Source organism: Vigna angularis, chromosome 1, assembly GCF_016808095.1.
Source record: "Vigna angularis cultivar LongXiaoDou No.4 chromosome 1, ASM1680809v1, whole genome shotgun sequence".
Lineage (NCBI taxonomy): Eukaryota > Viridiplantae > Streptophyta > Magnoliopsida > Fabales > Fabaceae > Vigna > Vigna angularis.
In genome coordinates this window covers 64,373,018-64,397,996 of record NC_068970.1, presented here as the reverse complement: position 1 = coordinate 64,397,996, position 24,979 = coordinate 64,373,018, and the positions used below count along the sequence as shown (strand labels likewise).

Below are 24,979 nucleotides of genomic sequence, written 5' to 3'. Positions count from 1 at the left end.
ATTTACAACTTAAATTAAATTACTTTTATATATCAAAATAAAATAATAATTTTATATTTTTATCAATTAAAATATTTTTTTCAATTCATCACATTTATCCCATCACTAGATTATTTTCTTAAACTTTTTTTTCATCTCTTTTCAAATTTTACTATCTTTTTTTTTTAATTCAGACAATTTAACTTTTACTTTCCTATTCCTTAAAATCCTATCAAATCTAATAGTCTAAATCCAACAGTCAAATAAATTTAACTGACTAAAATATATATATATAATCTTTACAAGTTTTTAAAGAAACATATATGTCGGTGGACCTAAATAATATTTCAAAAATACAAAATTATTAACTTCTATAAACTTTTTTATTTGTTGAGATAACATATGTTAAACTGAAGTATACTAAACTAAATTTTACCAACATAAGAGCTACCAATTTAAATGAAACTTGTTTTTGGGGCTATTACTTGTGTGTCTTGTTTCCTTAAAATGTTGCACTTTAAAGTCGTGAATCTATGTTATACCTCTAAAATAGGCTAGTTTAGCAAATAGATTTTGTAGCATTTAAAAAAAATAGGTTTTTCAATATACCTGTGAACATCACAAATGTTTTTCTTTTTAATCACAAATGTATGTATTTTTTGTAATTAATAAGAAACATCACTAATATTTTTTTTGACATTTTTCTTGTTATTTTTTAAACAACTTAATTTTACTTAATTTAATTCAATCATAATTATTGTATATATTATAAGAATTGGTATTACCTTATAATTGTTACAATAACATAAATCTTTTAAATTAACAGTAGTATAGAACTCATGCTACTGCACTAGTTATATAAAATTTTAGCAACAATTTTCTTTTTTATTAAGTGTAGTATTGAAAAATTCCCTGGTTACATAATTTTAACCCTAAAATTCAAAAATTAAATCAAGAAAAATATTTTAATAGTTAATTAATGAATCTACCTTATAATTATTTATTTATTTTTCGATTTTGCATTGTTCGGGAAACGAAAGTGTTTGCCCGCCACTCTCAATTTACGAAAGCCTCCCCAAAACCCTACATCGCATTTGTTCTCAGTCCTCCGTTCTCTTCACCTCACTCCGTAAACATTTTCTCTACCTTTTCTTTTCCGCCAAATTTTCAATTTTCATTTTCATTTTCCATAGCCACAACCAAAAGAGGGTTTCAATTTCATTCCCGAATCCAGGCTAAGCTTCTATCCCTATGATGTCGTGGGAAGACGAGATTGTGATGCGCGATGTCACGAATGCGGGGCTTGTTGTCAGTGATCGCATTGGTCGGGAAGTTTCCTCTCAGCTCGACCTCGAAGAAGCTCTAGAAGCTTCCAGATACACCAGCCACCCTTATTCCACTCACCCCCGAGAGGTAGATTCTCCAAATTCTAGGGCTCGTAATTTTTTTTCTCGTTGTTTTGTTTAACCATGTGCACTTTTTGATTGCTGTTTCATTTATCCATTTTTCGCGCTAAAATTCATCCATTCGGCTTAGGGATCCCTAGTCCCGAATGAATGTACGGGAGGGAGAGAACTAAATTCAACATTTGTTAATGTACACTTGTGAAGCAAAGCTTCACTTCGTTTTGAACTGTTTTGTTTTCGGTTCATGTGAAAAGTCTTAAACATTTGAAAATGGTTAAACATGAGGCACTTACATTATTCAGTGCCCAATGCCTCCTAGTAAGGACACCGGTAAATTGGAAAAAAGAAGAAAGACAAGTTGCAACAGCTTCCCCTAAGGGTTCGCTAACTTTATATTCATACCTCTCCCTTTCTTTACTCCTTATATTAACCCCTCTAGTTGTTGAAAAACATTACACTAATACCTTTAATACACTATACCAATCTTCCCTGTTGAAAAACGGCATACCGTGTACCCTTGTAAGCGGCTTCGTAGTAAATGTTAAAAAAGTAGGGGAATCATGTGCAGCCTCACGAAACCTTGGGGAGAATTAGTGTAATTTTCTGAAAAATAAATAAATAGGTAATTGATTTTAAAATCACATTGCTATTTGATATTTGGAGATATTATAGAGGAGAGGAATCTTAAAATGACAATATGGATCTGGGTGTCCTCACGGTTTTAAATTTGGAGCATTAGTTGTGATTGTGATTTTGTTGCGTTTATTGGTATTGCTGAAGACAAATGCGGCTGATGCTGCCATAACTGTAGTTGTCTTGTAGGTGACCCTTAAAAACCATGAGGTTGTGGTCAAAATCATGATCATGGGCTGTTTTTAAGACTGTGGGTATGTTTGTTAGCATATTTAATTAGCTGGAGGTTCATTTAGTATTTCCATCTAATTGCATTATCTAATGTCATTTCAGTGGCCCCCTTCCGTTGAGGTAGTGAATACCTGGGAGTTGCCCCCTGTGCTCATTGAAAGATACAATGCAGCTGGTGGGGAAGGAACTGCTTTTTGTGGAATATTTCCAGAAATAAGGAGGGCGTGGGCGTCTGTGGACAATTCATTGTTTCTTTGGCGTTTTGACAAGTGGTAAGTTCCTTGACCACAATAAAGAAAATTATAGTTTACATAAGAGATTGGACATTTCCTTAACTCATTTTGGAATGAAAGCTGTCTTTTCAGATTTTCTTGGTATGGAGTTGCCTCCTACCTTTTTTATTTGGCAGACATTGAAGCAATGGAAGGAATTCATATTTATTAGTGATCTATTCCCTCTAACCACATTAAAAAAGTATAGTGATTTCCATTTTTATTTATTTCATCTTTTCAATGCTTTACATGTATGGCATGAGCCCTCGCAGGCTATTGCATGGAGTAATAGTAGAAATGCTGGTCCTTTTCAATAGTTGACTGGGACAACAACATTGACAAAGCTGTTTGAAAAGATTTGAGGGTGGTAAATGTTTAAAGAGAAACTTTTATGTGTTTATTTTCTTGAAGTTTCTCTTTATGCTAGGTTTTTTGAAGTACCACAACTGTTCTATAGTTATTTTGAATGCCAAACGGTTAATGTAAAAGAAATTGGTAAGCGATGATCTCAGGGGTACTAAATGTTGGTGCAGTTGTTACTGCATTCCTAAGAAAATATTTAGAGCCCTTTACCGGAAGTCATTTACATGTGGTGCAGTACTTCTAACATAACATTGTTACTTTCATAGGGATGGCCAATGTCCTGAATTTAGTGGGGAGGAGCAAGCCATTTGTGCGGTTGGTCTTGCAAAATCAAAGCCTGGTGTTTTTGTTGAAGCTATCCAGTATGTTTTAGTTTTGGCAACACCTGTTGAGGTAGTATAATAATTTTATATTTTATTGATTTTCCCTAGACGTGTGTACTCAAATATTATATTTAAGAACCAGTTCTTTATGTTTTTTGCTAAATTGCCGTTTTTGCCTGAACAATGTATACTGTGGTTTTTTTTCTGATCAAATACCGTTCCTTAAACTTTTCCGGTAGCATTCATGAAGATCATAAGTAGTTTGGTTAGCCTTCTCAATTATTTACCTCTTCTTTTATATTCCAGTCCTGGTTGCTAAGCAGTTGGAGAATTTGTATGGCTCAATCAATAGGGTCTTTTTGTATTATTATTTTATTCATGTTAAAGTTGTTTGGTGGTTAAGTGCTTTTCTTCTTCTTGTTTGGTCAATAGAATTTTCATGTAGCCTTTATCAACTTAGATGTGCCTTAGTTTGAGCAAAAATGTAACTTCCTAAACCCTGAACTTTAGGAAATTTTGATTATAAAGTTCTTCGGTTTGAGTGTCATGAGAATCTTGACTTGGGTGCAGTTTGTCAATAGCAAAACTGGTCATTTAATAAGTCGAAACTTGCATTGTGTGCTTGTTGCTTTACAATGTGCATGATAAAGTTGTTAATTTACTATCTATCACTATTTCTCAAAGAGTGGGTATGTATCCTGGAATCCTCTGTTACAATCACAATGTAATTGGAACAAATCATGAAAAATTAAGTCAAATGCAGTTTTTTCATTGTGTTATTTTTTTTATGACAGTTCATTTTAGAAGATGTCCGTATAAATCTGTGTGGTGGTTTTGTTAGTTAGAAATTCAATTTTTGGTGCTAAGTTTTTTAATACCCTACCAGTTTTTTAGGACCTGCTATAATATTATTCAATAACACGGTTTTGTATGATAAGTTCCCTATGAATGATTTGCAGTATGTTCTTTCCAGAACTCCTTGTGGGAGAAGTATTGTTACTTACCCCACTCTTTTTATTAGTTAATTTTAGTTGGAGTTTGTTGCTCTGGAGGAGCAGATGGTTCAGATCCGTTTGCGGAAGTTACATTGCAGCCTTTGCCAGAGCATACAATATCATCTGACGGGGTTACAATGACTTGTGTAGCATGTACTGACAAAGGTCGTATTTTTCTTGCTGGTCGGGATGGCCACATATATGAGGTTCTTTACTCAACTGGCTCTGGATGGCAAAAGCGCTGCCGAAAAATCTGCATGACTGCTGGTTTTGGAAGTGTCATTTCAAGGTACTTTTTTACTCAATTGATGCTTAATTGCAAAATGATTTTTACGATCATGGAATTGTGTGTGCCATTTTCTAAGTGTTATATAAAGTTACCTGATTTTTTTATAGCTAATAATTTCTTGTTAATTCCTTAGCAATTTAATATTAACTGTTATTTGCAGATGGGTTATACCAAATGTATTTAATTTTGGAGCTGTTGATGCTATTGTTGAAATGGTTTTTGACAATGAGAGACAAATATTATATGCACGGACTGAAGAGATGAAGATTCAAGTTTATGTTATAGGACCAAATGGTGATGGGCCGTTAAAGAAAGTAGCTGAAGAAAAGAATCTTGTCAATCAGAGGGATGCACATTATGGAGCTAGACAATCAACTGGATCAAGAGTCTCAAGTCGATCTCCAAAGCCATCTATCATATGCATCTCACCTTTATCTACTCTTGAATCAAAGTGGCTGCATCTGGTTGCTCTTTTATCAGATGGTAGAAGGATGTACCTATCTACCTCTCCTTCTAGTGGAAGCTTGACTGGATTTAACACCAATCATCACAAGCCTAGCTGTTTAAAGGTTGTCACTACAAGGCCTGCTCCTCCTTGGGGTGTTAGTGGAGGTTTAACCTTTGGGGCAATGGCTCTTGCTGGTAGACCCCAGAATGAGGATCTCTCCCTAAAAATTGAGGCATCTTATTATTCTGCTGGAACTCTTATCCTCTCTGATGCGTCATCTTCAACCATGCCATCACTTCTTGTTTTGAGCAGGGATTCAAGCACACAGTCATTACCATCAGGTAATTTAGGAACAAGTACCAGGAGTTCCCGGGCATTACGAGAGTCTGTATCTTCTTTACCAGTTGAAGGACGAATGCTTTCAGTGGCAGATGTTTTACCTTCACCGGATACTGCAGCTACTGTGCAGTCTCTGTATTCAGAAATTGAGTTTGGTGGTTATGAGGGCTCTATTGAATCATGTGAAAAGTTGTCTGGCAAACTCTGGGCTAGGGGAGATCTCTCAACCCAACACATACTGCCAAGAAGAAGGATTGTTGTCTTTAGCACCATGGGCATGATGGAAATTGTTTTTAACAGGCCACTGGACATTCTAAGGCGGCTATTGGAATCGAACACTCCAAGGTCAGTTTTAGAAGATTTCTTCAATCGATTTGGTGCAGGTGAGGCTGCTGCAATGTGTTTAATGCTTGCTGCAAGAGTAGTGCATTCTGAAAACCTTATAAGCAATGTTATTGCTGAGAAGGCAGCTGAAGCTTTTGAGGATCCAAGGGTTGTTGGCATGCCACAACTTGAAGGTAGTAATGCATTATCAAACACAAGAAGTGCTGCTGGGGGATTCAGCATGGGCCAAGTTGTTCAGGAAGCTGAGCCTGTTTTTTCAGCCGCACATGAGGGGCTCTGTTTGTGTTCATCTAGATTACTTTTTCCCCTATGGGAGCTTCCTGTAATGGTTGTAAAAGGCAATTTAGGTCCTTCAGGCACCCTATCTGAAAATGGCGTAGTTGTGTGCAGACTCTCTGTTGGGGCTATGCAAGTCCTTGAACAGAAACTCCGTTCTTTGGAGAAATTCTTAAGATCAAGAAGGAACCAGAGAAGGGGACTTTATGGCTGTGTAGCAGGATTGGGAGATCTGAGTGGTTCCATTCTGTATGGTAATGGTTCGACATTGGCTGCTGATGATCGCAATATGGTCAGAAATTTATTTGGTGCATATTCCAGAAATATGGAGTCCAATGGTAGCAGAACAAATAATAAAAGGCAAAGGTTGCCTTATAGTCCTGCTGAATTAGCTGCCATGGAGGTGGGCCTACTTTTTTAATTGTTTCCATATGTGGTATGTTTTATTAGTTAGTTTAGTTTCTTCTCACTTGGGTTTGTTATCCTACTACAGGTGAGAGCAATGGAGTGCATTAGGCAGTTGCTCCTTAGATCTGGCGAAGCCCTATTTTTGCTTCAACTTCTGTCACAGCATCATGTGACTCGATTAATTCAGGGATTTGACTCTGGCCTTCAACAAACATTAGTTCAATTGACATTTCATCAACTAGTCTGTTCTGAGGAGGGTGACCATATTGCTACTAGACTTATATCTGCTCTTATGGAGGTAAAACCCTGATTAAGAAGCCATGAAGGAAATTTCATCTACAAGAAGTTTACTCATTAATGGAGTTTTCATTCTTGTTTTTTTAAATGAAGTTTTGTATATTCTATAATAATGTTTCCTAAACAACATAGTCTACTCCAGTATTATACTGGTCCTGATGGCAGGGGGACTGTAGATGACATTAGTAGGAGATTGCGAGATGGCTGCCCAAGTTACTATAAGGAGTCTGATTACAAATTCTTCTTAGCTGTGGAAGCACTGGAGAGAGCTGCTACGACCATAGATGCCGAAGACAAGGAGAATCTTGCGAGGGAAGCATTTAATTCCTTGAGTAAAGTTCCAGAATCTGTTGACCTACGAACTGTTTGCAAGCGTTTTGAGGATTTAAGGTAGATCCTTTTTTTTTACCGTGCTCTCCATTTTCATGGCCTATGGTTTTTTAAGCCTTTAATTTGAGAGTTAGATTCTCTTGCGTTCTGCAGATTTTATGAAGCTGTAGTGCGCTTACCTCTTCAAAAGGCACAGGCTCTTGACCCTGCAGGTGATGCTTATAATGATGAAATTGATGCAACTGTCAGAGAACAAGCACTTGCTCACCGTGAGCAGTGTTATGAGATAATTATCAGTGCCTTGCGATCTCTGAAAGGTGACACCTTGCAGAAGGAATTTGGCTCTCCCATGAATTCAACTGTTTCACAATCTGCCCTTGATCCATCCTCAAGGAAGAAATATATATGTCAAATTGTTCAACTGGGTGTCCAATCTCCAGACAGAATTTTCCATGAGTATCTTTACCAGGCTATGATTGATCTAGGTCTTGAAAATGAATTGCTAGAGTATGGGGGTCCTGACCTGTTGCCATTTTTGCAACATGCTGGTCGTAAACCTATACAAGAGGTTGTCTATTAGCTCTTTCTGCCCAATAACTAATTGATGATTGCTGTTTATTTAGTCAAAATGTTCTAATATCGTGTATTAGAATCTTGGCTGTATATGTTTTTCCTGCAGAAGCTACACCCACACAATACTCTTCACATGATTTCTTTGAAAATTTAGTCTTTTGTTTTTCTGGATCTTGCTAGGTTCGTGCTGTCACTGCAACAACTTCTCCAATGGGGCAATCAGGAGCACCAATGTCAACTAATCAAGTCAAGTACTATGAACTTTTGGCACGATATTATGTCTTGAAACGCCAACATATGCTTGCAGCTCATGCACTGCTTAGACTAGCTGAAAGGCGTTCAATTGATGGAGTTCCTACTCTTGAACAGAGGTTAAAAGAGTTCTTTCTTTTCTTGTCATTACTATCTTTTCTAACATTTCCTTTGAAACTTCTGAGTAGTTTGCCACTTAATTGCTGCAAACCTGGTTGAAATAGACAACCGTACTTAGAGTGAATGCTTATAGCGGAGCGGATCTCATATTGTGACATGTGAATAGTCACTGAAATTTTGTAGCCACTTATATGCTAGGTGGATTTATTTTTCTCCTCTTGCATTGATAGCATTAGTGAAAGCTAAAGCTGACACTTGATCTAACCTTTGTATATAGAACATGGAAATTGATTCCTGATTCACCATTTGTTCTCAAGTGACTGTTGTTTCTTATGTGCTTATGATGACTCATTCACAACCATGACTATGACGGTACTAGCAAGACTAAGCACTTTACTTGTGTCAAATTGATATCCTTTTCCACTTAATACCTCTACATCATTCTCTAGAATAGACTAGGATTACTAAATTAGTTTTTATATGCTTGCACAAATATCTTATAGTTTTTAATTTGTATAATTCAGGTGTCAATACCTAAGTAATGCAGTTCTACAGGCAAAAAATGCAACTAGTAGTGATGGGTTACTAGGTTCTGGTCGAAGTTCCATTGACAGTGGGTTTCTAGATTTGCTTGAAGGGAAGCTTGCAGTTCTCCGGTTCCAGATAAAAATCAAAGAAGAACTGGAGTCTATGGCTTCTAGGTCTGATGTTTTACCTAGCACGTCAGATTCTGCTGAAAATGGTGTAATCCCTGAGGGTAGTTCTACTGCTGATGCCAATTTTGTAAATGCAACAAGAGAGAAAGCAGAAGAGCTAGCTTCAGACGTTAAGAGTATTACCCAGTTGTATAATGAATATGCCGTTCCCTTTGGGCTCTGGGAGGTACTTCTATTCTCTTTTTGGCTATTTATATATTTCTTTTTGTTTTATTTTGGTTTAGATTGTTGCAACTATAATTTTTTTTTCTGTTTTTCTTGTTCTCATTATTTTTAGTTTTGAACTAGAACAATATCTTTAAGAGCTTGATATGAAAACTACTAGGTATAATTACGTCTTTTGAGCTTTAGTATCTAGATATCGATGGCAACCGAGATTCCAGTGGTGTAGGAAAGGATTCATTGTTAGGTCCTTGCCCAAGGAAGAAACGGCCCATCTCTGTTCATCTCCTTCCTTTTCTTCTGATTATTTTTTTAGCATAACAAAACTGTGAAAATATACTTATGATTTCTGTTCTTTCCAATGATACAGAATTATATACAGGGAAGTTCTGACCTTTTCTTTTCTTTTCTGCTGCATATTCTTTCTCTATTTTCAAACCAAAAGGGCGTTACTGATTTTGTTGTATCTTTTTTTTTATGAGAAGATTTAGTTGCATCTGCTACTGTACCGCTGGGCGATTTAGCCGTTGCTGTTTTGTTGTATTTTTGCTGAAAAGATTGTCGGAAGAATGTGAAATTTCTTTATCAAAGCACCTGTTAACAGTTCTTCATTTTCCGCTTTTCCTTTAGATATGCCTGGAGATGCTCTACTTTGCCAATTATTCTGGTGATACTGACAGCAGCATTGTCAGAGAGACGTGGGCTAGACTTATTGATCAAGCTATATCAAGAGGGGGCATTGCTGAAGCTTGCTCGGTACTAAAGAGGGTTGGGCCCCGCCTTTATCCTGGTGATGGAGCTGTTTTACCACTTGACATTATTTGTCTTCACCTAGAGAAGGCTGGACTGGTACATCTTCCTATTTACTAAGTGATTTTTACTGTAAATGCTAGTTGTGTATTATATTTTCTACTTCTGTATTCTCCCATGAACACCTTTCAGTTCTGTCAGGCAGGATTTGGTTGAACTATCAGTCTTTTATCTTAAATACGAATTCATGTCTTCCTGTAGGAGAGGTTGAATTCAGGGGTCGAAGCCGTTGGAGATGAAGATGTTGCAAGAGCCCTTGTTTCTGCTTGTAAGGGTGCAGCTGAACCCGTATTGAACGCATATGACCAATTGTTGTCGAATGGAGCTATTTTGCCATCCCCTAGTGTTAGATTACGTATGTTGAGATCGGTTCTAGTGGTGCTTCGAGAGTGGGCAATGTCTGCATATTCACAAAGGATGGGTAGCAGTGCTGCTGGGCATTCCTCCCTGATACTAGGTGGAGGATTCTCATCGGAACGTGCCATCGCTAGCCAAGGAATTCGGGACAAGATCACGAGTGCAGCAAACAGGTTCACTTCTTTACACTTTCATCCATTCTTATTATAGATCTAGTATTTTTATGGTCATGGTTTTCCACAATAGCTTTTTTTGTTATTATATTTCTCTAATCTTCATTGTATATGTGTTGTTTATGGCCAGTTGAAGTTGTGATGTGATTAACTTTTCCACATGATACAGGTATATGACTGAAGTGCGGAGGTTAGCCCTTCCACAGAACCAAACAGAACACGTTTACCGAGGTTTCAAAGAACTTGAAGAATCGTTTATAAGCCAACATTCATTTGATAGATTTTGATGTTTGTTGCAATATATAGTGTTGTATCATTGTTCTTGTCATAATTATTTTCAAATAAGAAGATTTTAATTTTTCATATTGGATGTGATCATGTGATTCTTTTTAATACAACCTCGTGTATCAATTAGAGCGTAACATGAGTTGCATTTAATCTTTAACCGTTTCATGACGTCTACAAACGCAGGACTCCATATTATTCACAAAGGTTTATATTGTCATAATTCTAACAGCGTCTGAAACGATCATAATCGTCAAGTACGTGCATTTAAACCAGAACGTGCTACCTTAACTTATAAATTCAATATTCATTCTTGAGAGTGAGATTTTTACTTTCGTGAATAGGTTTTCGATTTCCATACTTTCCTTACTGGATCATTTCACACTATTTAATTGAATAAGATTATCTTTTAAGATTTTCTTAAATCGTGCTATTTTAGTAACGTTGTTATCTTAAACTCGAAATTTAAGTTAAATACTATGTACGTCAAATTGCAACTATTGCTATTTTGAATTAAAAGTTTACTATATTAATTATTACGAGAACGTTATTGTTTTCAAATTCAAATTGAATCTAACTTTATTTAAACATTTACGAAATCTTACTTTTTGAATATTTTATTATTATTGTTGTAAATTTTGTTGTTTAATTTTTGAGTTTGAGAATTGTGTTTAGTTATACACTGGTAAGCGTTGTGGTATGTCATTTCAAAGCTTGAACATAGAACACGGTTATATATGAATAGTTTTTAAAACTTATTCAAGCTCTTTGATCCTCATACCACTAAATACAAGAAGAATTATTCATTTGCTCAACAATATATTTAGGTGGATACAAGTTTAAGAGGTTTGTATACATGCTTATATTTGCTATTACTAATGGATTAATTGGTAATTACATTAAACCATAATTAACAATTCAATGATCATATGCTATATTTCTAATATAATAGTAATCATGACAAATTTATGGGAAGATGATTATTATATAATTATATCTAAAAATAATGGCCATTTTGAAAATCTATATAATTATACACTATTGTAAGGATGATAATATTAAAAATTTAGTAAAAAAGTTGAATTCAACTTTTCTTAAAAAATAACTTTTAATCATGTTATCACAAAAATACTTTTCCAAAGACGCCAGAAGTTAACTTTTTCAAATAAAAATTTACTAAAAAACAAAAGGGGTTTTCATACAATTTTCTCATTTTTATTTATTCTTGAAATTTTAGCCATTACTTTTGTTAAATCATTTAATAAGATTAAAAATATTTTTTTAATAAATATTCGGGAAAATACTTTTCGCCAACAAACTAAAAAATAGTCTTTTTTTAATTATGTTTCTGCGTATGATTTTTTTTTCTTTTACAAAACGTTACTTATTTCTAAACTAAAACACAGTACAAATAAAATTAAATGAAGGGTTTTATTATGTAAAATCAAATACTATAAATTATTCTATTTTATTTTAGAAAAATCTTTAAATATTAAAATATAAAAAACTTAAAGAATTTGGTCTTTGTAAATAAAGTTAAGGACATGAAGACAGAAATAACATAAACAAGCCATTGGAAAATATGGATGGATATACGTGAAGGTCACGACAAGCTCTAACAAAATGAAAATAATACATATTTATTTATTTATTGTGTAATATAGCATGAAGACATATATAGTATCATATTCAATGAACTTGTATTTTGTGTTGAAGTCAAAATCAACCAAATTAGTAATCTCTTATATATTATATATTATCCAATACTATTTGGATAATATAACATTATTCTAGTTTAATTAATAATTTAAGTTATGACATGATTTTGAGTTTAAATTTATTTGATTGGTATAATATTATTTTTCATAAATAATTATTTGTCATGCTTCTATGCAAAATGATAATTGGTATATAACAAGAAAAGGCACTAAAAATGAATAGAGACAAAACTTTCTACCAGCAAATAGAAAAATATTAATTACAAAAGGTCGAATTTATGTTTTGATTTTCAGAAATACCTTTGATCATGACACGTAATAAACGTGATTGGCCACCAATTGAGGACTTTTATGTAACTTCCTAATTTTCTTCCAACTTTCAGCTTTAGCTGCTACGGTAAATAACAAATAAAAAATTATAAATTCCTCTCTAAAAAACGCTTTTAATTTTGTAATATAAGAAAATTAATAAAATATTCTGAAAAGGAATTGGACAATGGTGGTAGGTGTGGGTTGACACCTACATGATTTTTGTAATATAAGAATGTGTCAATATTTTTTTCAAAAGATTTCATAGCAGATTTGATTTTATGAGAAAATATTGTAAGAAAGAAAACACAATTAGATAAAATTGTTAAAAATGTGAATAAAAAATACTTAATAATATGATAAAAGAGGTTATTATATTATTTATAAATTATTATTATATAATAATAATATTTTTATTAATATAAAAAAGATCTTAAAAGACTCGACAGAACTTTCCTTCGACCATTTAAAATTGGGAAAAAAACTAGGTCTTTGTTTTCAATTTCTTCTCGTTTCAATTCACGAATTTTATCAGATCTGATTTATCGAATTCCAATTTTCCAATTCAAGTCGCTTTCCACGTCACTCGTTATCCCGTTATCCCGAAAAAAAGAAAATTGAATTTTCGATTTGTTTGTGATCCCAAAAAGAAAGAAAGAGAAATGTACAAGAGGGAAACAGCAAAATGTTTCGCTTTGAGCAGGAGAAGATCCGGAAACGAGTTTGATTTGTAAAGTGGTTTTCTTTTCGCTAATCTGAGAGTTCCCAGCTTGGTGGGTGTTGCCATGGCCGACGCTCTCTCGCTGATTCCGGCAGCCGTGCTTCGCAACCTTGCTGACAAACTCTACGAGAAGCGTAAAAATGCTGCACTTGATGTTTGTCTTCTGCGCCTTTTTTGCTGTACTCAAAGATTTTATTTTTGCAATTTGTACCATTTGGAGTTTTAGGGTTTTGGTAGTTGATAGTGAATATGTGGTTGTGTAGATTGAAGGGATAGTTAAACAGCTTGCTATTGCTGGGGATCATGATAAAATAACGGCGGTTATCAATTTGTTGACTACGGAATTTACCTATTCACCACAAGCTAATCACCGGAAGGTATTTTTTGTTTTTGGGAAATTTTGTTGATTTTGTTTAATTTGGCTTCAATGTGCGGGTTGGATTTATTTTTTCTAAAAAAATGAGTGAAGGGAGGATTGATAGGATTAGCAGCGGCAACGGTTGGGTTGACTTCTGAAGCAGCTCAACATCTTGAGGTACTAATTTTGGATTCTAACTCTGTTAAATGCTTATATCTAGCTTATATTTAGCTTCCTAACTCATGTCCAACTATTAATGTATTCAATTTAAAAAAAAATTGTTTTGCTTAAAAATTATTTTGAAGTAATGTGTTTTTATGTTTCAGGCGATAATTTTGTTTATGTAAAATCTACCTAAAATTATTTCAAGAAATTCTGGACCAATATCAAATCCTCTATGTGGAACCAAACATTTGAAATTAGTCTAAATCACATGGGATTTTAATGTGATTGGTGATCTAATGTGAAACAAAACACACAATTAATAGAGATATATTCTTTTGACATGAATTTATTAGAAAATGCATTAATGTTGGGCCAATTTAAACTGTTTATTTTTAACACAATTAGATTAGGCAAACAAATACAAAAAGAGCAATCTGCTTATTTTATTAACGTTATTTAAAAAATAAGCACAAACAAACCAGGTCGTTATCCTTTACTTTGTTGTTGAGCTTATTTTAACAGGACTATTCACATGTAATTATTGTACCTGACAGCAAATTGTGCCTCCTGTGTTAAATTCTTTCTCTGACCAAGATAGCAGAGTTCGTTATTATGCTTGCGAAGCACTTTATAACATTGCCAAGGTGAGAATTTGATTGTGCTGACATATGTACACTTCAACCTGATCATATACTATACTCTAATGTGCGTCTTTTTAATTTTATGTCAGGTTGTGAGAGGGGATTTTATTATTTTCTTCAATCAGATCTTTGATGCGCTATGCAAGCTTTCAGCAGACTCAGATGCCAATGTACAAAGTGCTGCTCACCTCTTAGATAGGCTTGTGAAGGTATATGTTTCTTTTGAAGTCCAATAAAGAGTTTGTGTTCCTTTGTTTATGTGCAACGACTAACATATCTTGAATAGGATTGATCTAACTGAGATTTGATAGTTGTTTCCTTTAGGTGAACTGATGATTTAACTAATCTAAATATTGCTTTATTGGAACAGGATATTGTGACTGAAAGTGATCAGTTCAGGTACACCATTCTCTCAAGCCTACTTATTATATGTTTCTCCGTATCTAGTGTTTTAAATTTTTGAAAGAGTTTTAGGCAAAAAAATCTCTGAATGTAACTTTTTGAACAAAGCTTCATTAGGCGAGAGGTGTAAACACCAAAAGGTGTGAAGCAATCTCGTATTAACTAAAGCAACTTTCACCTTTCGTAACCAAGATGAAATATTGAACGTCAATGTATTCCATCTCACTTGAACTTACTCCGCCTCGTTCCCTTCCTTCTTGTTTTTTGATCTTTAGTATTGAAGAATTCATACCACTGTTGAGGGAGCGCATGAATGTTTTGAATCCATATGTCCGCCAGTTTTTGGTAGGATGGATTACTGTTTTGGACAGTGTCCCAGATATTGACATGCTGGGGTTTCTTCCCGATTTTCTTGATGGTATGTGGATTATTTGAAGAATGGTCATTTTCTTTCCCAACATTCTCTACAAAATTAAAGTCTACCACCTAATCATCTATAAACATCTCAGGCTTGTTTAATATGTTGAGTGATTCAAGTCATGAAATACGTCAACAAGCTGATTCAGCTCTTTCGGAGTTTCTTCAAGAGATTAAAAACTCCCCAGTAAGGCTCTTGTTTATGTGTTTTCCTCTTTTGCTTGAGTTGTAATGCTTTTATCACTTTTCAAAGTGCAATTCTTCTTTTAAGCAGTTGCTTAATCCTGTTATCTGTTTGAGGAATGTGTGGGAACTGTAATCACCTTTTTATGGTTTTCCCTGTTCCTACTATTTGGATTCCCTTGAATTGTTATCTGTACGAGTAAAATTTATTGCATTATTATCCACTTTTATATTGTTCCTTTGATCCATCTTTTAGGGTTGATATACCTATTATGTAGCCGTTGCTTGATTAATTAAGCTGTGCCTCATTTTTAACTACTACTTTGACACAAAAAGCAAAGTTTTTTGTTCATTTGTCATTTTCTGACTCGAGCAGTGCTACTCTTGAAGTCTGTAGATTATGGTCGCATGGCTGAAATCCTGGTACAGAGAGCTGGTTCTCCTGATGAATTTACTAGGCTAACAGCTATCACATGGGTAAGTGGTATTGCTATTCTTTGATTTGAGAGTAAATTATTTACTCGTATAATACTTTATGCATGGGGTTCACATCATAATTAATAATTCTTTTATTTCAAAAGAAGCATTATTAGTTACTTGTATTTATTTGTATTTTATTTATTTATTTAAAAATTTACATAAAGTATGTATCCTCATTTTAACAGATAAATGAGTTTGTCAAGCTTGGTGGAGACCAGCTTGTTCCGTACTATGCTGACATTCTTGGAGCTATTTTACCTTGTATATCAGATAAAGAAGAGAAAATCAGAGTTGTAGGTTTTTGAGCTTTTTTTTCATTCCTTATGTACTGTTTTTTTTAATGAAATTGTTTCCTTCCATTTAAAATAATAATTTTGAAATTATCTATGGCTTGTGTGTAAGGTTGCTCGTGAAACCAATGAAGAGCTACGTGCCCTCAAAGCAGACCCAACTGAAGCTTTTGATGTAGGAGCAATCCTCTCGATTGCCAGGAGGTATAATTTTCTTACCTGGGTGGTTTGGCCACTGTAGATCCTATTGAGAAATGATTATGAGAGTCCTTTCTATTTAGCCCACTACTCTATTTTGCACTGATTATACTATATGATGATATTTGACTGATCAGGCAATTATCTAGTGAATGGGAGGGTACTCGAATCGAAGCTTTGCACTGGATGTTAACCCTTTTAAACAAATATCGTAACGAGGTGACTTGATTGCTATTTTTGTTTATTTGAAATGCTCTATAATGGCTTTTGTGTGATCTCCTTTGGGTCTGAAACAGGTTTTGCAATATCTGAATGACATATTTGACACCCTGCTCAAAGCACTTTCAGATCCATCTGATCAGGTATTGTTGTTATCCAAATATAATTTTTTATCTCTTTCATCAATTAACTCATTTATCAAAAGTATTTGTGGAAATGTGGTTTTGTTCATGCACTTATCTTATGTAAAAGCTATACTATTATTTGAAAACCATGTGGATAAGTTGCTGTCTTCATCATTTTTGTCTTGAAGTGCTCTCACATTCATTCACTACTTCCTCCGCCCATTTTTCCACATGTAATAAAAATTGCTTTTAAAAATAAGTGATTAGCAAGACTGTCAAGTGGCCCCACCAGGCCTCTGCATCAAGTCTCATTAACTCATGTTTTGTAGGTTTTACCATCCTTTAGAATTGTTGGTACTGGGTGTGTGAAGTTTGAAGTTTGAGTAAATTTACAGATCAAAACATAACCATATCTGGTAATCAGATGCTATGCAAAAGAGGGGAAATTTTTGTGCCATTCTTGCTTGATGTTTTTATATTTAATTTTCCTGTTTAGAGTAATTTCCCATCCTCCCTCAGATGTACCTCGTTTTCATTTGTTAGAGTAATGCTTTTTGTCTCTGGAAAATATAATTGGGTATTTGTTGTGGGTGAACTTGTCATATGTACCTTTTTTGCTCCTGATTCTTGACTACAGAATAAAAAACAATGTTTTTTTGGAAGTTTATCCTTAATTGTAGTGTTCTTCACTTTGTGCACATCAAAACTCACTTGAACTGTCAGTGATTTGTTTATGTTTTTTATTGAATAGGTTGTTCTTCTTGTTCTTGATGTTCATGCATGCATAGCAAAAGATCCTCAACATTTTCGGCAACTTGTTGTTTTCCTGATGCACAATTTCCGGGTAGACAATTCCCTTTTGGAGAAGTAAGCAGCTGTTTTCCTCCATCTAATATATTCTTTAGTTAATTTTTTTTAAGGATATTTTTTTAATTAATTTTAACTTGTTCTAGACGTGGTGCTTTGATAATTCGCCGGCTTTGTGTGCTTTTGAATGCTGAGAGAGTCTACCGTGAACTTTCCACTATACTAGAAGGGGAGTCTGACCTGGATTTTGCTTCAATTATGGTCCAGGTGGGATATGAACTTTTGGGTAACCTTATAAAATCTTGCTTTTGGATGTATACTTGACTTCATCATCCATTTTGTTATTTATTATTGTTACTCAAAGTCTCATGAATTGTGATAATCAATACTTCTTGAGTCAAGTTTTCTTCTATAATTGGGAAATTGATATTGTTGCATTTCATAACAGTGGTGGATGTTTCTTTGGTAGTTTAAGTGAAGTTATTTTTAGTTTGAAGTATAGTGTTTAGTTACATTTTAACCAGCTATTATCCCTTCAGAATATTTTGAAAAGTTTCACTCTATTTAAATTCCAATATTTAAAAACCCTTTCAAATTTACAGGCTCTAAATTTGATATTACTCACATCATCCGAACTGTCCGAGATTCGATATCTTTTGAAGCAATCACTGGTTGATCCTGCTGGGAAGGATTTATATGTTTCTTTGTATGCCTCATGGTGTCATTCTCCAATGGCAATTATAAGTCTCTGCTTATTAGCTCAGGTAAATATATATATATATATATATATATATATATATATATATATATATATATATATATGTGTGTGTGTGTGTGTATGTGTGTGTGTGTTGGTTTCGGATCATGTCTCCCCTTTTTTTGAAATATGAATTGTCTTCCTCAACAGACTTACCAACATGCGAGTGCTGTGATCCAGTCTCTGGTTGAAGAGGATGTTAATGTCAAATTCTTAGTCCAGCTTGATAAATTGATTCGCTTGCTGGAAACTCCAATATTTGCTTATCTAAGATTGCAGGTGCTTCATTGAATCCTTTACGCATACCTACGTTCTTGATATACAACATCTATTCTGCATTTAGTCTGATAAAATATGATCAACTTATCTTTTAATTGAATTCCAATATTTGTTTTATGTTTCTGATGATGAAGGCTGACGGTTGACAATCTTATCTTTTGTTTCTTTTTCTTTGCTAAAATGGTATATTTTAATTTGTATGTCCTGTTACAACTTTCGTTTATCTTGCCTCTTACCAAAATTAACTTTTCCTGACTTCCTGTTTGGATGTAACCCATATTTCAGATGCAGTCATTTATTCACCCCCTCCCTAAAACTTATTTTGTGATATTCATTTTGCATCTTATAGTTCATTTTTGTAACCTGGGAGAGAACTGCTTGTAGAGTAAATTGAGAGCACGCAGACATCCTTTGGCTGGTGTTTCTTTTTCATTGAAAGGGAAAACGAATATGGAGAAATGTATGATTATGTTACAATTCAGATAGATGGTTGCTATTGTTTTTGGTGGCTCTCAATTTCTTTCACGATGAAGTCATATTATGTTGTATATGAGATAAATCCCTTTTGTATCAACATTGTGATGGATGGTTACATTTTTTATCGTTTCTCTTATGTACCTGAATTATAATTTCATTTTACAGCTTCTAGAACCCGGAAGATATCCATGGCTGTTTAAAGCATTGTATGGTCTTCTGATGTTGCTTCCTCAGGTCTGTGTGTAACTTAAACAACTTCTTTTTCTCTTTTTAATTAATCATGCAATTCCTAGACTTCTAGCATTGTTTTAAGTCTTTACCTTTTCTGTAAGCATCTAAGATTGACATTTTGTTTCGTAACACCATATTTAAGAACGGGTGTACATCATTACATTTTTTTTTATATATAATTCATTTATCCATCCACTTAATCTATCTATTTACTATTGTATGAAGAGACGGTATAGGTAGTCAATAATATTTTTAAAACTGTCCAGCACTTTCTTCTCCTGCACATATTTTTGTATTAATGCTGAGTTGCTTACACTGACGTTCAAAGCGTGGTTGGACTGTATCCTAGTGTAAATCAATGTGTCTAATTTTTTCAATGTGTAAACTCTCCTTAAATTTTGATGATACTAATGAGTTTGATGTTATGCAGCAAAGTGCTGCCTTCAAGATTCTCAAAACTCGCTTAAAAGCTGTGCCATCATATTCCTTCAATGGTGAGCAATTGAAAAAAACATCCTCGGGGAATCCCTATAATTTTCTCCATAACATGTCTGGTGGATCTCAAATCAATGAGGATGGTGAAGTAGCTTTGGATCGTGGGAACTCACTTAATGGGATAAATTTTGCTGCAAGGTTACAACAGTTTCAGCAAATGCAGCGCCAGCATCGTGTGCATTTGAAAACACAGACGTTAAAAAATTCCTCCTCCTCATCAAAGGTGGCTACCTTATTCATTGTGCATGTCACTACTTTTAGAACCTTTTATTTAGAAGCTAATACGAATTTTTTTCTTTTTAAGTTAAAATAAACCTATGGAAGCTGAGGTTTGTAGATTGATTTTCACTTATGAGAGAAGTTCAATTCTTTTCACTTCATTGAAGTTCTGTTTATGGAAAAGTTTGTCATACAATTACTGTTTCTGTATTTCTCAGTCAAGAGTTGCGTTTTCTTTGTTTTAAAATGCAGGAGGCACAGAGACATGAAGAACCTAAGCAACCTCAGTTGAGTGAGGTTAATGCTGTTGCTCCTTCAAGATCATCTAAAAGAGCCCAGGGTAGCTAGAACATTACTCATTGCCCATATTGAGTCAATCTTGTTGTGCACTGATCCCAGTGTATGTGAACTTTGAATGGGATCGGGATTGATTTGTAAAATTGTAAATCATAATAGCTCCTTTCATTGTACTTATCATAGAAGGTTGGGGTGGTGAAAGATGGGTTTTGGAATCATCATGAGTATAAAGCTTGGGCTTTGCTGGGCTATTCTTTTGACCTTGTAAAAGAAGTGTATACCCCACGTGGTTCTGTTGTTTTTGTTGAAAACCATGTGGTCTAGAGGTGATATTTTATTTAGAAAAATTGCTTTTTGCTTATCGTGTCATGTGCTGCCATATATATTTATATATAATATAACAAAGAATTAGGTGCTTAGTTGTTCTTGTATATGGTTTGATTTCATTCTTTCAGGACAATGTTATTGCCTGTTTAAATGGGATTATAATTTATTATAAGGGTTGAACTTTTCTCTCTAAATTTATTATTTTAAGGGTACGTAAACTGAATCAGTTCGATGAGAATATATGGACATGAGAATAATTAATATGTTCACATTTTTCTTTTCAACAAGTCCAACTTCATATGTTTTAGATTTCTCTAGCTTCTGTGATAAAAGCTCAAGTAATCACTAACTGTAATTCTAACTATGGACTGATATAGACTCATGGCCATAGTTCAGCGTCTCTTAAGGTTGAGGAAGATCCAGTGACAAGTGAAAGTTTACACCGTATAGGACTATTCTTTCTGGATTTTTTTTATTACATATACATAAATCTACAAGAGCTGATTATTGATTATAATAACATACTACCCAACCGATATGCCTAGCAGTACAGCCTGAAACGAAAAACTGCAAACTCAAGAAGAATGACAAAATCCCAGTGAGAAAACATGGTCATACGTAGCAGGGGATGTCAGTTTCAGTTAAAAGGTTGAAACATTGCTCGTATGTTGTGTGGTAACTATAATCCTTGGTTTCACAGTGCATAGATCTTCTCAATGTCAGAATCGTATTCATCCAAGTCTGATATATTTGCAGAGTAAGACCATGAAAAAGATTTGCTTCCACTTGCTCTCTTGATGCGTCTCTGGGAATCACTGCGGAAAATACCGAAATGTTGTCGAAAAACAAAGTAGGACATGCTTAACAGAGTCCCTACTAGAATAGGTACTCCCAAAAGGGTTATGGTGATAGCCATCCACGTTTTCCCTCCAACAACCTCAAAAGCTATGGCTAGAAAAGCACCACAAGTGCAAGCACATGCAGCCCACATCAACTTGTTAACCACTGACACAAGCTGCTTTTGAGCCCTTGTGTCCCAAGCCACCAAAGTGATTTGAACTACGACAACTGCAAGAGAAATGAAAAGGGACGTGGAATTCAGAAAGCAAAAAACTTGGAAACTAAGATGATCGGCTATCTTAGCTTTTCCAATCTCTTCTCCGGGTTGCACTTGATATTGTCCCGGCAAATTGAAGATGGCCAAGAAGGCTATTGAGGCAAAAAGAACAGCAACCACTGTGACAGAATTAATGGTGTTTTGAACTGCCTCTCTATGAAGTTTCTTCAGTTCCTTGGCAATTCCAGAAACCCGTCGACGAGTTGTTTCGTTTTGTATAAGTTGTGACTGCACCTCATGTTTTATGTCACTCACTGTTCTTTTAAGCTCCATCGCTTCGTCTACTTGTCCAACATGTCTTGCATGCTTCGCTCCGTATTCTGCAAGTGCTTCTTGGATTTCCAAAGCTGAATCTCCGTATGGCAGTTTATCTGCCAAATCCAACGCTGTTTCCTGCTGCTTGTTGATGGCATTAACATCCACGGCAGAATAGCTTAGCAAAAGGATCACTATCTGAATAAACAACTACGTGTCAGTAAAGCCAGCCAACAATCATGAAAGGAAACAAGTCCATTCATTTGGTCCAATTTTTATGCATATGAGACAGTTTGGTGTTAAAAGGTCACACATGTATGACCAAATCACAGCATGTTCATGCATCTTTTGTATTGTCTTAAAATCATCCCATGCCGATCTTGGATTTTCCCATTTTCCAAACTTGCAACTTATTTATGTTCCAGAAAACCAAGATCTTATAGAGTAGTATAATGAAACCAAAGCAAGTATGATAACAAAAAGAAATGTGAATTTAACCTGTGAACGGCATTTCCTTGTAGCCATGTGAAGAGCTGTATTGCCCTTTTTATCTCGCTCATTCAATATAGAAGAATCAGCAAGTAATATCTCCTCCACCACTGAAGTACACTGTCCTTTGACAGCCATATGAAGTGCAGTTTGACCTTTTTTATCTTTTATGCATACAATTCCTGGATCCCGAGCAATAAGTGCTTTTACAATACGAACCACGCCATATCGAGCAGCATTGTGCAACGAAGTTTTTCCGTTTTTCCTAACAATAAACATTGAACTGACATCAACATCCAAGATGGCATTCACCACATCCAAGTGGTCTTGAACTGCAGCAGAATATAGAGGACTGGTATTTGAGGAGTCGCATAAATTGCAGACCTCAGGCCAAGTACTCAAAAGCTCCCTCACAATATCTGAAAATAGATTGCCAATGATAAATATATCACAATGGAAACACTCATTTAGAATCAAATATTGAAACATGATAATTCTCCATTCATCTTGTCCCAGATTTCTAATATAGTTGGACCTACAAACATTATAATAAAAATTGCATCCAAGAGCACCATAGATAATAACTTGTCACTCAGCAGCTATCTGATTATGGTTGAAACATTTAGAATTTGTAGTAATGGATACAAATACTATCATAAGGAGATGAAACTCGTCACAGGGCAGTGAGAACATGGGGTGTCAGAAGTTCATCACATAAAAGAGAATCATAAAAACTAGTGAATTAACAGCAATATACTGCACTTCCTAACAAGAAACTTTTCAATCCAAATGAAAAAAATAAAAATTCCAACCTAGATGACCACGTTTGGCAGCAACATGAAAGGCGTTCATGTCAGACTTGGAGCGAATCTTGACGGCTTCAAAGTCACACGAGTTGAGCAAGTAGCTGAAAATCTCTTGCAGATTATTCTCTGCAGCGATGTAAAGTGCACTTTCTCCAGCATCGTTCTGAAGAGACATCACATCAGAGAGAGATGACCCTTCTTCGTTCTTCACTTTCTCCACCAGTTTCTTCACCCCATCAAAGTCCCCAGATCCAACACTCGAAAATATTGATTGGTACGCTAAGAACCGCACACCCTTTGACTCCATCATGCACTTTCTCTCTCTCTCTCTCTCTCCTCTCAATTCAACAAACAAAAAACAAAAACAGAGCAGTTGTTATTTCACTGTTTCAGCTACCTTCCATGTACAAACCCAGTTGCAGAAAAGCTGAAATTCAAAACTTTAATATTATTTTTCTCTGATGGAGATAGAGATGGAGAGAGAGAAGGTAGAGAAAGGGATATAGAGGAATGGATGAATGGATGGTGCGCACACAGAGAAAGGGTGATTGTGAATGCGATTCTTTGTTGCTTGCACTCAATTATTTGTTTGGAGTGGATTTATTTCTTTATTGGCTTGTGTTTATCTTTAATTAATTAGTGATAAATGAGTGATCTTGAGTTGAGAAGATAGAAAGAGAAATATTTGCATTTGCACAGAAAATCCAAGTGGGTGATGCCATTGACTTTCACAATGCGACAACACCACTAGACTCTACCACTGTTACGTGTGTCCTTCACAAACACAGTTTCATTTTATGCGTGTTGATCTCAGGCAGTACATCGTTTTTTTTTTTAAGAACTCGTTTATCATTCACGCAAGAGAACACTAAATTATTATTTTCTTCTTTTATCTTTGAGCTAGATTTAATGTGTTCTTATTATTTTCTTCTATTTTTTTAAAAATAATTTAGCCTTAATATTAATAAGATGAACTAAAATAGTTTTTTTATCATTATAGAATTAACTTTGTCTATAATTTAAACATACTTAATTAAATATAGTAGATACCTTTAATCACAGTTATATTTAAAAGATTAAAACAAATAAAGATTATATTAAATTGATGACTGAACTTAATTAGGTTAGGAGTAAGTTAAAGATTAAAAAGAATAAAATGTGTTATTATAATCTTATTTTCTGGATGATTATACTAAGACGAAGCTATAGTAATATGAAATATATCTGTTTTCTAAATATTTATAATGAAATATTTTATTTTAATAACATTTTATTTTAATAATATTATGTTATTAAAATGAAATGTTGCAGTTACTAAAACAAATGTTAGAGAAGTCGAGGAAATATCATTTTTTTCATTTCTATTTAAATTCCTCAAAACAAAAACAAAAATAAGAATACTCTAGTCACAATATTTTTACATGTTCACTCCAAATAAAAGTTTTACATGTTTCTTTCAAATAAGACACTTCCAGGAAATTAAAAAAATAATAATTGTTACAATGTTTACTTGTACGAGTACAACCTAGAGCAATGAAAAACTATTATAACATAGCTATTATAATAAAAATAACTGTTGCCAGTATTTTTAGGTATTTAGCTATAATAATTATAAAACTTTAATCTCAAATTTGAATTTCGATAATTTAATCCATCTAATTTCCTTCTGCTTATGGTTTAAGTTATTTTATACAAATTTCATAGTAATATCAGGTTTAATTATATTTAGCATAAAATTTTTAAAAATTATATTTTTTAAAACTCCAAATGTAATCAATGAAGATATAAAAAATTAATATAAAACATTACATTTAT

General features: G+C 34.2%; 3 protein-coding genes across 4 annotated transcripts; 2 read left to right on the top strand and 1 right to left on the bottom strand.

Annotated features, from left to right (window-relative positions):
- Positions 1-1,006: 1,006 nt before the first annotated feature.
- On the top strand, positions 1,007-10,490 carry LOC108320128 (nuclear pore complex protein NUP155). 2 transcript variants are annotated; one of them, XM_017551472.2, is made up of 14 exons: positions 1,007-1,108; positions 1,214-1,392; positions 2,352-2,521; positions 3,151-3,277; positions 4,229-4,491; positions 4,652-6,302; positions 6,393-6,605; positions 6,747-6,994; positions 7,088-7,502; positions 7,688-7,878; positions 8,404-8,761; positions 9,388-9,606; positions 9,769-10,097; positions 10,267-10,490. In XM_017551472.2, exons 2-14 carry the CDS (start codon positions 1,231-1,233, stop codon positions 10,382-10,384), a joined length of 4,464 nt encoding a protein of 1,487 aa, XP_017406961.1. In that variant the 5' UTR covers positions 1,007-1,108; positions 1,214-1,230; the 3' UTR covers positions 10,385-10,490. The 2 variants fall into 2 exon arrangements, with proteins under 2 accessions (XP_017406961.1, XP_017406960.1); XM_017551471.2 differs by having other exon boundaries at positions 1,007-1,392.
- Positions 10,491-12,881: 2,391 nt separating this feature from the next.
- On the top strand, positions 12,882-20,589 carry LOC108320126 (protein VAC14 homolog). Its single transcript, XM_052872037.1, has 20 exons — positions 12,882-13,284; positions 13,394-13,507; positions 13,600-13,665; positions 14,208-14,297; positions 14,384-14,503; positions 14,665-14,693; positions 14,972-15,114; positions 15,206-15,300; positions 15,687-15,773; positions 15,962-16,069; positions 16,179-16,270; positions 16,402-16,483; positions 16,561-16,626; positions 17,360-17,475; positions 17,562-17,682; positions 18,018-18,179; positions 18,323-18,451; positions 19,094-19,162; positions 19,590-19,877; positions 20,126-20,589. The coding sequence occupies exons 1-20, from the start codon at positions 13,195-13,197 to the stop codon at positions 20,219-20,221; spliced, it is 2,163 nt and encodes a 720-aa protein (XP_052727997.1). The 5' UTR covers positions 12,882-13,194; the 3' UTR covers positions 20,222-20,589.
- A 344-nt stretch (positions 20,590-20,933) lies between these two features.
- On the bottom strand, positions 20,934-23,936 carry LOC108320127 (ankyrin repeat-containing protein At2g01680). The gene is made up of 3 exons (XM_017551470.2): positions 23,171-23,936; positions 22,368-22,777; positions 20,934-22,067 (listed from the first exon to the last, which is right to left on the bottom strand). Exons 1-3 carry the CDS (start codon positions 23,472-23,474, stop codon positions 21,192-21,194), a joined length of 1,590 nt encoding a protein of 529 aa, XP_017406959.1. The 5' UTR covers positions 23,475-23,936; the 3' UTR covers positions 20,934-21,191.
- Between the last annotated feature and the right edge of the window lie 1,043 nt (positions 23,937-24,979).